General features: G+C 34.2%; 1 protein-coding gene across 12 annotated transcripts in view; it reads right to left on the reverse strand.

Annotated features, from left to right (window-relative positions):
• The window catches only part of mybpc1 (myosin binding protein C1), a 66526-nt gene that overhangs the window by 14391 nt on the left and 37790 nt on the right, over positions 1-14345 (reverse strand). For all 12 annotated transcript variants that reach the window (NM_001007322.1, XM_073945960.1, XM_073945959.1 and 9 more), the window contains 14 exon segments: positions 188-327; positions 1174-1366; positions 1453-1541; positions 2742-2909; positions 3007-3141; positions 5933-6121; positions 6248-6352; positions 6434-6593; positions 8386-8522; positions 8609-8715; positions 9578-9743; positions 10101-10267; positions 12259-12364; positions 12456-12580. In NM_001007322.1, coding sequence (NP_001007323.1) covers positions 188-327; positions 1174-1366; positions 1453-1541; positions 2742-2909; positions 3007-3141; positions 5933-6121; positions 6248-6352; positions 6434-6593; positions 8386-8522; positions 8609-8715; positions 9578-9743; positions 10101-10267; positions 12259-12364; positions 12456-12580 — 1987 coding nt within the window.

The raw sequence follows: 14345 nt of genomic DNA on the forward strand, positions 1-14345 counted from the left end.
CTTCTATGTTAAGCTGCTTTGACACAATCTACATTGTAAATGCGCTATAATAATAAACATGAATGGAATTGAATATTACATATCCCACAAACAATTTAATTTAATTTAATTTAATAAATGTTTATTATTAATTTGTGCGTCTTAAATGTTAGTATAGAAGTAGTGACGAGGCAACTTTTCTTCTGACCATTGTCTTTTTGTCAGCTTTTTGGATGGTGTAGCCTGTTATAGGTGCATTGCCACTGTCTTTGGGTGGGCTCCAGTCCAGCGCTACGTTATTCCCCCAGATCTCTTCAATCTTTACAGCCTGGGGTGGACCTGGGAGATCTGGGACAGACAGTAATACAAAGTGTTTAGCATTTTGACTTGCAATAGGTTAGCTCTGCATCATACCTTTCTTGTTTTTGGCACTAAACTGTTTGAGAAATAACACATAATATTTTTACAGTGCTTATAAGGAATGATATATTTTAGCAAGTGATTAAATAAATAATGTTAACTAAAATTTAATCTATTGAAGTTCGGAAATCTGAAATTAAATTTCAATAAAGCCATAAAAAATCAACATAACTTTCTCCAGAAAACAGAACTTCATGCTTTATTTTGCCTTAATATATACTTACATGCATATATACAATACATGTACATTTATACAGTGTTCTGCATAAATAAGTACACCCCTCACAGATCACTTTTTTAAATTAATATTTTCTATGGGATGCTTTAAAATGATATATTTGTGTATATACATTAGATTCTTCTGTACTGAAGCCAAATCTGGAGATAATCTAACAAAATAACTTAAGCTCACAGACCAAAAATGAGTACACTCAAATTAATATGTTGGTGGAAAATTATTAAATACAATTTTAATAAACAGGACAAATCATTAAAAAAAACATTAGGTTTTATTGACATTTTGGAGTTTATATATATATTACATATTTTGCAATGTTTGAATTAAAGATGTTAGGTGACTAAACTCTTACTTTTATTGAATTTGACTGTTTAATAAAATGGTTTTGTTTAAAAGTGGGTGTACTCATTATATGCTGAGCACTGTATATGTATATATCAGAATAGGGAAGCTAATTCAAAATAGCATATCAATTATTGTAGTAAGATAGCACTGTCAGTATTGCACACATTTTGGGGGGATTTTTCTGTACTAACCGACTATCTGGATGTCTAGCATGGCTGTGTCGATGTGGTTTTCCACTTGTACGCTCAGTTCATATTTCCCAGAATGCTTGCGCTCAGCCTTGCGGATGAACATAATGCTGTCACAATCAGAGTTGCGAATGCTGATGGTGGGATCAATCGGCTGTCCCTCTTTCAACCAGGTGACTTTCGGCCTTGGTTTGCCCTAAAAAGATGAATAATATTTTTATTGTGACCTGCAAGAATAAATCAGATAAGTTTGTGGTGTGTAATCATGATTTATTGCCTCACCACAAATGGCACAACGAGGTTGACAACTTCGCCAACCTTTCGAATGTACGTCTGCTTCAAGTGTCGAGGTATGCGAATCTTAGGAGGCTCTGGCAAACAAACAAGGGCATTACAGCAACTTCCCTTTAACCTCTATCTGTCTGTCTGTCTGTTTGTCAGTCAGTCAGAAGTGGTCTTTTGAACCGTGATATCAAAGTTCTAAAAATTGCTACCAGTAAGAAAAAACGTGAGTAAAGCCTTTATTACCAACATGCTAGCAATGTGATAAAACCAAATGGTACAAATAAACTCAACCATTACTAGTGTATTGTGAAGTGGATGCTAACAACAGGGGTGTGAGGATCCAAATGCAGAATTTATTAGCAGGATGGTCAGGCAAGCAATGGTCAACAGAGTTGTGGTGGATAAACAGGCAGATGTTCAAAAAGGCAAGCAGCAAACAGGAATAAACAAACAAAACAAAGCTAGGATCTAACATGGCAAGACAAAACTAGGAAAACGCGTCGTAATGTTCACAGTTCAGTGAACAAGACTCAGCAATGTGTGCGTTTAAGAGGTGTATATAGTCTTTGTAATTAGTCCTGAACAGCTTCAGCTGTGTCTGTTTGCAATCATGGGGATCTAGGCCAGGTGTGTGAGTGGTGCAACACTGAATATGTAGTTTCTTTTGCTGGCAGATTTGTAGTTCTCCAGCGATCTGAACAGGCTGGATCACTGGTGATTGTGACAACTAGCATGTTTCCAGTATGTTTTAGCATTTACATACTAAAACATGCTATTACAATGTGTCAAAACATGGTGGCAACGTTATAAAATATGCTAACAATATGCAAAAAAACATGCAATGCCCTTACGAAAAGTATATGCAGTAATAGTAAGTTTAGCAGTACTAAACATGTTTGACTTAGCCACAAGTTTAATATAGGTTTTGCAAATCTAATCATACTTTTACCATGGTGTTTGTAGTAAAGCTGTGCTTATGAAGATTTAAGTCAACGTGTCATGTGTGCAATTAAACTAACAACAAATTATAATACAATGGAAATGGTACCAAAGTGATGAAAATGCTAACAAGTTGCTTAGCACTTGCAAGTGATATTTTTAAAATTTAACTTTTTCAAATCTGGTTTTAAGCAAAGTTGGCTACAATTTCATTTAAAGTGAACACCATTACATTTTATAAACTTTTAAACTATACTTGATCTTTCTAAAGCCAACATATTTATTTATACTACAATATTTTTTTCAGTTTTTGTCAGCTGATGTGTAGTAGATTTAATAGGCCTCACCGATGACCTCTTTCACCAGTATGGAGTGTTGGGTTGTGCGCGGTTGACTTGCGCCAGCAGCGTTTATGGCTTTCACACGCACTAAGATCTTGGCCTCCACTGGTAGACCAGTTATAGTGTACTTCGTTTTCTCTGTCAGCTCTTTATTAGCAACTATCCAATCGTCAGCTGTAAAACAATGTATCGCATAAGCACAATATAGCATGTACAAACACTTGTAAAGAACAATTGCTGCAAAATGTGTGGTGATTTTTTTTTGTCTCACTTCCTTCAATGCAGTATTCAATTTGGTATCCGTCCAGTCCAGCAGCACCAATCGTGTCTGGTGGTCTCCACTTCATGGTCACTGTTGTATCTGTGACATCATCCACCACCAGCATTGTGGGTTCACTGGTCACAGCTAGTGAATATAGTCAATGAGGGCACAATTAATGCTGTTTAATCTATTTGAATACTTTTTATATGTATTCTTACATGCGTCATTTTAATTTCAATGTTTTTTAATGGAGTTGTAATAATAAACCTCACACAGTTTCTTCATTCATTATTCTTTGCAAAAAATAAATAAATTTTAATCCAAATTATAACCCATATATATATATATATATATATATATATATATATATATATATATATATATATATATATATATATATATATATATATATATATATATATATATATTTATAAAATATATGAATAAATGAATTTTTACATTTAATTAAATATAGCATATATTTATATCTATAGCATACTTTAAAATAACATTTGTGTATATACATTAGATTAGTCTTTTACTGAAGCCTAATCTGGAAATAATCTAACAAAATAACTATATGGATAAAAATTTATAAATACAATTTTAATAAATAAGACTAAACTTGAATTAATAAATCATTAAAAAATATGAAAAAAATATACATTTGTTGGGATTTGTAGTTATATCAATTGTAGTTAATATATTATTATATTAGGGAACAAGGTGGCACAGTGGTTAGCACTGTTGCCTCATAGCAAGAAGGTCGCTGATTCGATTCCTGGCTGGATCAGTTGTGATTTTTCTGTGGAGTTTGCATGTTCTCCCTGTGTTCATGTGGGTTTCTTCTGGGTGCTCCGGTTTCCCCCACGGTTTAAAGACATGTGCTGTAGGTGAATTGGGTAAGCTAAATTGTCCGTATTGTATGTTTTTCCTGGTCCTCCAGGTTGGGGATTGAGCGTTGGGCTAATAACCCACCTGATAAAAATGTGATGTTACGAAACCAACATGGTGCCGGAGTCTTTTTTTCGCCAAATAGCTTCTATTGTTACAGCCATTAAGATTTGTATTTAATAGAAAGTTTATGTTTTTCTGTTTCCATTTTTTTATCATAATAATTAAAATAACAGTTTGTTTTTTTAAATGTACATTTTAGTTATTAGTGACATCGATATCCAAGCAGTATGTGATCCACAGTGAGTTTACTCAATTACAAGTTGTGCATTGTGCACAACCAGTTGGCTCATCATTTAAAGTTGTCACTATTTGTAAAGTTGACCAGAGGTTTGCCTTTCCTCTAGCGCTTTTTCACAGTTTTAAGTTCGCCACTGGCAATTATTCTCTTCATGTTCTCCATTGTAGGTGGCTGGAAATCTCTATGTGCAAGGCATCACTGGCAAACCGGACTGCATTAGATCTCAATAAACCTTTTTTTTAAAAGTTTTTTTCTAAAGCAGGCTAGAAGCCCGAAATGCATGCTAGCTATGACGTGAAAATTGGCCCGAAAATTGGCCCTAGGCTCAAATGCAGGGCTCTATAAGTAAGTATATATATATATATATATATATATATATATATATATATATATATATATATATATATAGAGAGAGAGAGAGAGAGAGAGAGAGAGACCTGTATATATATATATATATATATATATATATATATATATATATATATATATATATATATATATATATATATATATATATATATATATATATATATATATATATATATATAGTATATTATTAATTACATTATTAGTTTTAATCGATATAATATTTAATACAAAATATTTGATATAAATCATGTTTAATAATAAAATAAAGCAGTTTTACATTTAGTAAAAATAATTTATGAATATTTTCTCATTATTTGTTTATTCCAAATCACATCATTATTTGGTAATACTTTATTTTAAGGTATGCTCGTTATAATTAATCATGCATGATTACATGTAACTAACCCTAAATCTAAACACAATAAAACCCTAACTATAAAGTAGCTACAGTACATGCAAATAATTAAAATTACTTAGTAGTTAAATGAATAGTTACACTGTAAATTATATAAAAAAATACAAAGTGTAATCCATTGATTTGTTTTTTTTTTTTTTTTTACAATTTGGGTAAAAGCGGAGCATGGTGGCTCGGTGGTTAGCGCTGTCACTTTACAGCAAGAAGGTCGCTGGTTCAAGTCCTGGCTGAGCTAATTGGCATTTCTCTGTGGAGTTTGCCTGTTCTCCTCGTGTTTGCGTAGGTTTCCTCCGGTTGCTCTGGCTTCCCCCATAGTCCAAAGACATGCGCTATAGATGAATTGGAAGAGCTAAATTGGCTGTAGTGTATGAGTGTGAGTGAATGTGTATGCATGTTTCTCAGTACGAGGTTGCGGCTGGAAGGGCATCCGCTGCGTATAGGCTGGAGTAGTTGGCGGTTTATTATGCTATGGTAACCCCTAATAAATAAAAGACTTAGCCGAAGGAAAATGAATGCATGAATGTATTTGGGTGAAAGCTTCATCAACACTTATATCCTCACGTTTACTCCACGTTCAAACACATGTGTAGAGGAATTTTAATAATTTGACAATTAGTTTGGACTCGTGTCTAAGCTATGAATAAAAACGAAGACTCATAACATCATAATCCACAGCTGATTTAGCAGCCATCATAAAGTCGTCCTCAGTCTCTTCTAAATCTCTGGAGGACACAGGCGATTGTTTTGGATACTGGTTTGAGCACAGCAGCACCTGTCCCATTTAGAGAAGCCCAAAAGGGAACAGACAAGCTCTGGCGTCTTTGTCTAGTCTAATGGCATATGCTTAAACGATCAAACTGTGTGTTGTGTTACATAATAGAGACAGCGTTCATGACATAACTGATTCAAAGGAGACACAAAATCCCACTGATAATGCTCGTGGACTCAGAACTCACCCAGAGGAATGAAAGGTTTGGAGGGTTCGCTGGGTTTGGAGACGCCAATAGCATTAACTGCAAAGATGCGCACCTCATACGGGACACCCTCTATCATCTTTTTGGGCTCGAAGGTGGTTTCTTTGCAGAGGTCAAAGTTGAGCCTCATCCATCGAGAGCTCTGTTTCTTCTTTCGCTCGATGAAGTATCCTGCGATTAAAAAAATATAACTTATGAGTTTGCTTATTGTAATTAAAGCCGTACATGCAAAACTTCACATTTCAAGGGGTTGATGCACAATTTCAAGGGGATATTATGCACAATAAGTGAATTTACCTAGGATGGGGGAACCTCCATCATAACGTGGAGGCTCCCATGTCATAGTGCACCAATCTCCACCCACTTCAGTGACCAGAGGAGCCTCAGGGGGATCTGGGATATCTAGATGAAGCAAAATATGACCACATTTACACTTCTGTCAACCAAACCAATGTTACATTCAATCAGATAAGACATTCTTACCCACGACTTTGACTTTAACGCTAGCTGTGTCCTCGCCAGCTTCATTTTGAAGGACGATCTTGTAGTTTCCGGTATCTTCTCTCTCTGTGATGTCGATGGTGAGGCAGGTGTGGTCAGCAAATGTCTCTGCATGAACTCGACTTCCTGTATCAAGAATGACCTGAAACAAACAGAAGTCAAGTTTAATTTAGGTGTTTCAGAAAATACTAAGGGTGTAACACGGTGTCAAACAAACAACAAAATCTTGCACGTGCCAAGAATAGAACAATTTATGGAGTTTTACTCATTGAACAAATTGGATACTCTATCAACACTATAAAACATGCTGGGTTCCACCAGGCCCGTAGCCAGCCTGATAAAAGGGGTGGTTCCTTTTTCTTAAAAAGTGGACGTTTTTGCAGTTATGTACATTAATTTTTATTTAAATTTGAGATTTAAGCAGTCGGTTTTAAGCACAATTTTTTTGCTGGATTGGCTTATCGGGTGATCATCATAACCACATTTATAGATGTACCAAAATATTTCCTAAAGATTTAGAATGAATAAAAGGAACAAATACATATTTTTTTACATACTAATGTATTACATCATATTACATCATTAGAAAATAAAAAATAGGATTCTGTTAAAGTTTTAAATTAAAAATGTACTAATTTACTTATCCTATTGTCATTTATTAGGCAAATAACAAACCGGCTGACTTTCCTCTTTCAGAATTTGATAAATGAAAAATATAAACATTACAATAATAATAATAATAATAATAATGTAGATCGTCACAATTTTTCAAGCTTCTCTTTTAAAAAGTATGTAAAAATTTATGGATAACAACAGTAGCCAAAATAGGATTCAAATTGATTTTAATATACCATTAATATGGTGCTTTTAATTTTGGTGCTTCACACTTTTTTATTGGTAATATTTTGTTTCAAGAATAATGCCCACGATTTAAAATAAAAGTTACGTGTAAAATGTTTTCTTAAAAAAAAAATACAGTAGTGAAAGATGACTTCTCTTACATCAGCTTATGTGTTTGGATGGATGTTGGGCTCATGAAAAATATTTGTTAGCGTTGGCCAAAACTGATTAACTAATGTGACGACCAACAGAGAATTGTGCTTAGTCTTAAAGTCTTTTTCAATGTGTTGTTTTCACTTTTTATGCTGACATAGCAGTCAAAATAAGACGAATGAGCTCATGTATGGGACAAATTCTGGACCTTTGTCAGAACCAGCAGTACTCTTGTAAGAAAATATCAGCAGTTGGTACATACTTTCATTATCTCCTTCATTAAAATGAAATGATCTAATATCGTTTATATGAAATTAGCCGGCTTCCGAGCAGGTTTGAGCCCCGAAACTATCCTGGATCGTGACATGTTTTGTATTATCAAGTCTAACTGAGTAATGCGCAAAGAATGGAGGCCTGAGGTGTAATGTAGTCATATGGAACTGTGTAATTAATACCCGTCTGGAATTAAATAGCTGTGTGTTTATCTGAAAGTAATTGTACTCCTTGCATTAGCTAATCAGAGTCGAGCATTCAACAGCCCCATAGTATAAAGCATTTCACACTGTGTAAAAAATTAAGGGTTCCACTCAGTTCATTCATCTTGTCCCAACACAAATCGACTAAGTTAACAAATGTTAGTGGATTGAACATAAAACAATTAGGTTGTCCCAGAAAATCTCAATAATCATGTTGTTTAAACTCATCTTAATTAAGTAGTTTAAACAATCAAGAAAAAAAATCTCACCAGTAGGTCTAAATATTATTTTACATATTTTTAACTTTTTGACTTAAATAATATTATTTTTGCCTTAAAATAATGATAATTGTTGATATTTAGATTCAATTGTATTAGATTAGATTAAATCAAAATGCACCTCGAATTGTGACTTAAGTGTATCATTATAAATAAACGAGTTTTAATATTAAAAGTCTATTCTCACCCGTTCTCCCTTCATCCACACGACTCTGGGTGCCGGTTCTCCACTGATAGGGATCTCTAGTCGGAGTTTGTTTCCAGCAACAATGGTCACCGTGTTGTCCTGGACATTCAGTGCCTCTAAATGCACCCTGGGAGGATCTGTGGGTTTAATCCAAATGGCATTCATTCAGAAAGCTATATTAACACAAACACGATATAAGCATGTTTTGGGCTGTTGGTGGTACCTATGATGTGCACTTTGGCAGAGAGTGTCTGTGTGTATCCCTCAGGAACAAAAGTGTAGTCGCCAGCATCATGGATGGTGGAGCTCTCAACATCCAGGCTGTGATTCCTGGGAGTTAAATATAAAGCACAAATGAAGAATGTGCGAAATGGACATGTTTGTATATGTATGAGAAATCCCATTTTGCTGTCTTTAAGCACTAAGTTAAATGTATTTTATATACACTGAATGCATATAATATGTAGGTAATATAATTTTTTGAGTATATATTATAACAATAATGTAATTTTTAGTGTAGTATATGATTTGTTATATTTATGTGCAGTGTTTTAGCAAGCATATGCTTTAATAACATGCTTAAATGACTATTTAAATAGCCCAAAATTCCAATAATTCTGTTTTAATGCTTAACAAATCCTTGGTTACATAAATGTTTTACATTTTATTTTATATCTTTTCAAATATTATGGTAATGTTACTTTTGTAGAGTGTTCTGTGAATATTCTAAAAACTAATAATTTAATAATAAGTAACTAATAAGTCTAAAACTAAAATGTTTCAGAATATTATGTTGAATGCAATTAAAGATCAAATAAATGTTGATGTTCTGTGAGTATTGCTGGAAGAATATCTGCTCAGAACGTCTTAATATTGCATGTTTGCTGCAAACTTGTTGCTCCATGCTCCACACAATAGATGAATTTATAATAAAAATTTAAAACACTGGGTTTAGTTATATTATTTTATAAATCTTGTTCTTAATTGTTTCATTTATATTTAACAAACAAATATCAATCACATAAAATGTATTATTTATTCAGTTATGTGAAAAGTATAAAATCCAAATAGATTAAAATTGTATATGCAATCAGAATACATAATATTTGCTAGGCCTAAATATATATTTTTTTTGAGTGCAAGCTATGACTGGTATTGGCTGAATATTACAGTATATAAAAAGCTGACATACTTAGTTTTATGTGTAATGCTGATGCGGTCGTTGGGCTGGACCAGTTGGCCATTCTTGTACCAGCGGCCCGGGACATTTCCAGGGTAAATCTCACAGTTGAGTTTAAGAGGTTGACCCAACAACACCGTCACACTCTGCAGATCCATTAAAACCTTCAGAGGCTTTACTGGATCATGCATTGGCAGAAAAACAGAGGAAAAAGACCAGGAGAGAAAGAAGTGAAAGTGTGAGATAGTTTTGTTTTTGAATGAGATGTAGAAACAAATCTCTAAAAGCATTAAAATCCATGTGAACTGGAAGTTGCTGAGACTTTTTATTTTAGTTTCATCAAACTGACATCAACAGCGAAGGACTGCCTTTCCGAAAGACTGTGATTGAATATTAGCTAAACAAATTGAGTTTTTAAGTGGATTAACTTGAAGCAATTAATTGTTCACCTAAAGAATTAAAATATGTGCCAGCAAAATGACTATTGTAAACTTTGATTTCACACGGACATTAATGAAAGTCAGAATCATCATACGGTCGACTTGAACGTGAGCTTGACTAGTGCCCCCGGTGGCCATCAGGGAGTAAGTGCCAGTGTCGTCCTTTGAGGCGTCGTCAATGATCAGCCAATGTTTGGTCCCTTCGCTTTTTACACGGTACCGTGAACGCACACCTGTGGGAACCTCCACCCCATTTTTCATCCTGGACCAAACAGACAGGAAAACACTTATTTATGGGCTGTTTACTTATGGCATTAATGTTAAATTTCACTGAGCCATTCCTGTGGTCACATTACCATTAACACATGATTTAAACTTGCTCAAATGTGTGTCCTGTGACCACTTTTGTTCAGATTTCTACAAATCCCTTTAAAGAGGTCCTATTGCAGATATGGCTACTGAGAACGCGCGAGTGTTTTAAAGCGAAACCGATTTCGATGTAAAATAAGTCTCTTATGTCTCTAGAGCGTGTATGTGAATTTTCGGCTCAAAATACCTCACAAATAGTGCTTTATAACTCTTGCTTGTATATATAACTTTTTATAAACTGCCCCTTTTAGGCTTTGATCCTAATTGAGCTGTTTTGGGTACTGTTGCTTTATATTCAAAGATTGGGATTCAAGATTGTGCTCTTTTTAAAAGAGGGTGGAGCTACAAAAGTCTATGTATGAGCATAGTGGCAGATTCAAAACAGGTTATCTCTGAAAAACTGAACAGAAATGATGGTGGCACTTTGACTCAGTGTTTAGTACTGTTGCTTCAAAGCAAGAAGGTTGCTGGTTCGAGTGGCATTTCCGTTGGAGTTTGCATGTTCTCCCTATGTTCGCATGGGTTTCCTTTCGATTGCTCTGGTTTCCCCCACAGTCTTATGTGTTTGAATGAGTGTGTGTGGATGTTTCCAGTGATGGGTTGCAGCTGGAAGGGCATTCACTGCGTAAAACATATGCTGGATAAGTTGGTGGTTCAATCCGCTGTGGCGACCCCAGATTAATAAAGGGACTGAGCCGAAAAGAAAATGAATAAATGAATATAGTTTGAAAAAAACTTTAAAATATTGTTGAAATATTTGTCAGACAAAATGGAAATAGCATTGGCCTCATACGCTGGCTCTAAAATAGATGTGTTTCCTCCACAGTCCATGCGCTACAGGTGAATTGAATAAACTAAATGGCCATGGTGTGTGAGTGTGTTTGTGAATGCGAGAGTATATGGGTGTTTCCCAATACTGGGTTGAGGCTGGAAGGGCATCTTCTGCATTAAAAAAGGGCTGGAATTGGTGGTTCAGTCTGTTGTGGCAACTCCTAATAAATCAGTGACTAAGCTGAAGGAAAATGAATGAATGAATGAATGAACAGTAATGTCTCAGAAGAAGGCAGTCTATGGAGACTACAGTGTTTGGATTTGTGGATCATAAATCTCCAAATTTTCACCTCTGATGACTTTTTTTATGAAGCTTGATTGTAATAAAAAATGGAATAAATCAATTTTACCATTAGAGGCGGCTCTATACACACTGCTACCACACAACTTCAAATGCCTTATAAAAAGTGACTTTCACATAATAGATCTCCTTTAGGGAGTGCTACCAAATGAATAACACAAAAGGCCTGTGAAAGTGTTGTAGTAAATAAGATCAAAATGTATACCACAGGGCTATTGAATGCTTGTTTCTGACTGGCTAATGAAAGTTCTTAGGTGTGTGATTATTTTCAGATAAACGTATAGCTAAAGTAGTCCTGGCTGGTCTCAAATGCATTACAGTTCCATTTCACTACACTGAATGATTTGAGTTATTTTAACCTACTATCATTAAAAAACAAAACAAAACAGATGAGATGTGTAAGACTTTGATGAGATGTGTAAGAAACTAGTACTACACACTGGAGCTGGAGGACAAAACTGTGAGAAATGCCTAGAAATAAAACATCTGAACAGTGTCTTTAGGTATAGTAATCATAGTATAAGCAGAAGAAGTAACTACCAGTCCACTGAATCGCTTGAATATAATGCACTTTCTAATAATTCATCAGCCCATTGTCAACTATTACTTGTATGTAAGACCCAATTTGCACCCACTGTATATTTAGCATTAGTCACCTAAGATCGGATTGTCATAAAACATCTTAATACCAGGTGTGCACAAGGCCTTTTATAATAAAAATGAGGAAAATACTTGGCCTTAATAGCACGTACCATTTTACTTTGGCTCCTTCCTCAGACACCTCACACTCCAGTTCAATTCTCTCATTGACTGTGGTTTTGACAGGCTCCAGCTCTTTCACTATGTTCACAGGCAGTTCTGCAGGAACACCAAGGGAGATTGTGTATTCTTAAACATAAAGGTTACAAAAAGATGGATGAAATCATGTAGGTCGGTCGGTTGACGGTACCTTTGACGAACAGTTCAGTGGTGCACTTCTCCTCTCCTGCGGTGACTGAGTATGCCGCATCATCACTCATCTGACAGTTGTTAATAACCATTATCCGCTGAGTGCCTTTGTGCTCAAAGATAAACCTGCACAAGTCAGTTCATCAGTTACTGAAAGTCAAGATTCCAGAGGCTGTGTTTACTTTACTACCTTTATTTTACTGTATTAAGGCACAAAAATGTCTATTATATTATATTATATTATATTATATTATATTATATTATATTATATTATATTATATTATATTATATTATATTACTCTTTAAATAATCTAAGTTTATTATTATTATTATTATTATTATATTTGTATTTTTTTGCTTGGTCTGCTTTAGTTTGTTATTGGTTTTTTTGTGTTTTTTAATTGACACATTTGTTTTCAGGATTCATTTATTCTATTTTATAATTTATTTGTTATTAATTATTGTTTTCTTATTTATTTGTGTATTTATTTATTCTTTTTTGTGTCATTTTTTGTCATTCATTTTATTTATCATTGTCTGTCTGTCTGTCTAATTTGTTGTGCTTTTATTTTTTTTGTTTGTTGTCTGTCAAATTAGTAGTCTGCATTTATTTCATTTATTTTATTATTTATTTATACAGGGACAATGTACAACATGACATGTTGTGCCAGAGTTAGCTATAAAGCTAATTTACATCTGTTTTAGAAAGCAACATAGCACTGTTTCTGCTACACTAAAGGTTTTAGATGATTTCTTAAGGGCAATCAATTGTAAGAACTACTGCTCTGCCATTTTTATACATTTTTTAAAGGCATTTGACATGACTGATCATACACTTTTAATGAAATATTTGACACAAATTGGCATGTCAAACCAAGCTACCACTTGGTTTGCTAACTACTTGTCGAACGTGTGTTCATATAGCCGGTTTTACTTCTCTAGAGGTGCCCAAAGGAGTGCTTTAGGGATCAATATTAGGACCTATTTTATTCTCTATTTACATTATAACTTGTTTGTCAGCAATTTAAATGCCTTTCATAATTTGTATGCTGATGATTTATTACTGCTCTCTTTCACTCGTCCAGGCCATGCAATTGTACGGTCTGATTTTAATATTCAGTCTCGTCTTCAGGCTTTAAAACTTAAAATTTAGGTTTTTAAATGTAGATCAATCTAAATGTATTATTTTCACAAATCCATCCATTCCATTACAGAACCTAACATTATTTACTACTGCCCAAGGTGAACAAATAAAATTAATTTCCAGTTTTGATAATTTCCTTGATTTCCTTTATGGAGGTACACTCACTGGATGACTCTGGAATAAAGCTCTTCTTGGTCTGGCGCCTCTTACCTATGCTTTCTTCTTTAAAGGTCAAACTATGCCCTATGTTCAAGTTACATTTACATTTGACTGTTCCTCGAATTCAGACAGAAATAGGGATGCGAGCCTTTAGTCATCTTGGAATGTTCTTCAGTCTGAACTGAAAATGCACTTTTAGACATTGTATTGTATTTTTGTTGAACTTACTGGCAGCACTGATGCCAGCAATTTACTGCAACAGCACCTTTACAGTACATTACCTGTAAATGTGTTTTACAGCAGCAGGGCCCTACCACATTTCATTTTACAGTAAAATAGCCTAACTGCAACTTATTTTTATGGTAAAATGCCTTTTACAACATATAAATTTTTACAATAGTTTTTACTGTCATGTATTTACATTTTACACTAGCAGTGCAAAACCTTTATTTTTAGTATTTGCTATTGAATTTAATAACTTCCAAACAAGTGATATATTTTTTCATGACCTGTCTTATTTTTGTCTTCAACTACAGTAGCAGTTCTTTAGTAAAAGACCACAAATTCCTAATGTGCAGTAAGTTACTG

This window comes from Danio rerio, chromosome 4, assembly GCF_049306965.1.
Source record: "Danio rerio strain Tuebingen ecotype United States chromosome 4, GRCz12tu, whole genome shotgun sequence".
NCBI lineage: Eukaryota > Metazoa > Chordata > Actinopteri > Cypriniformes > Danionidae > Danio > Danio rerio.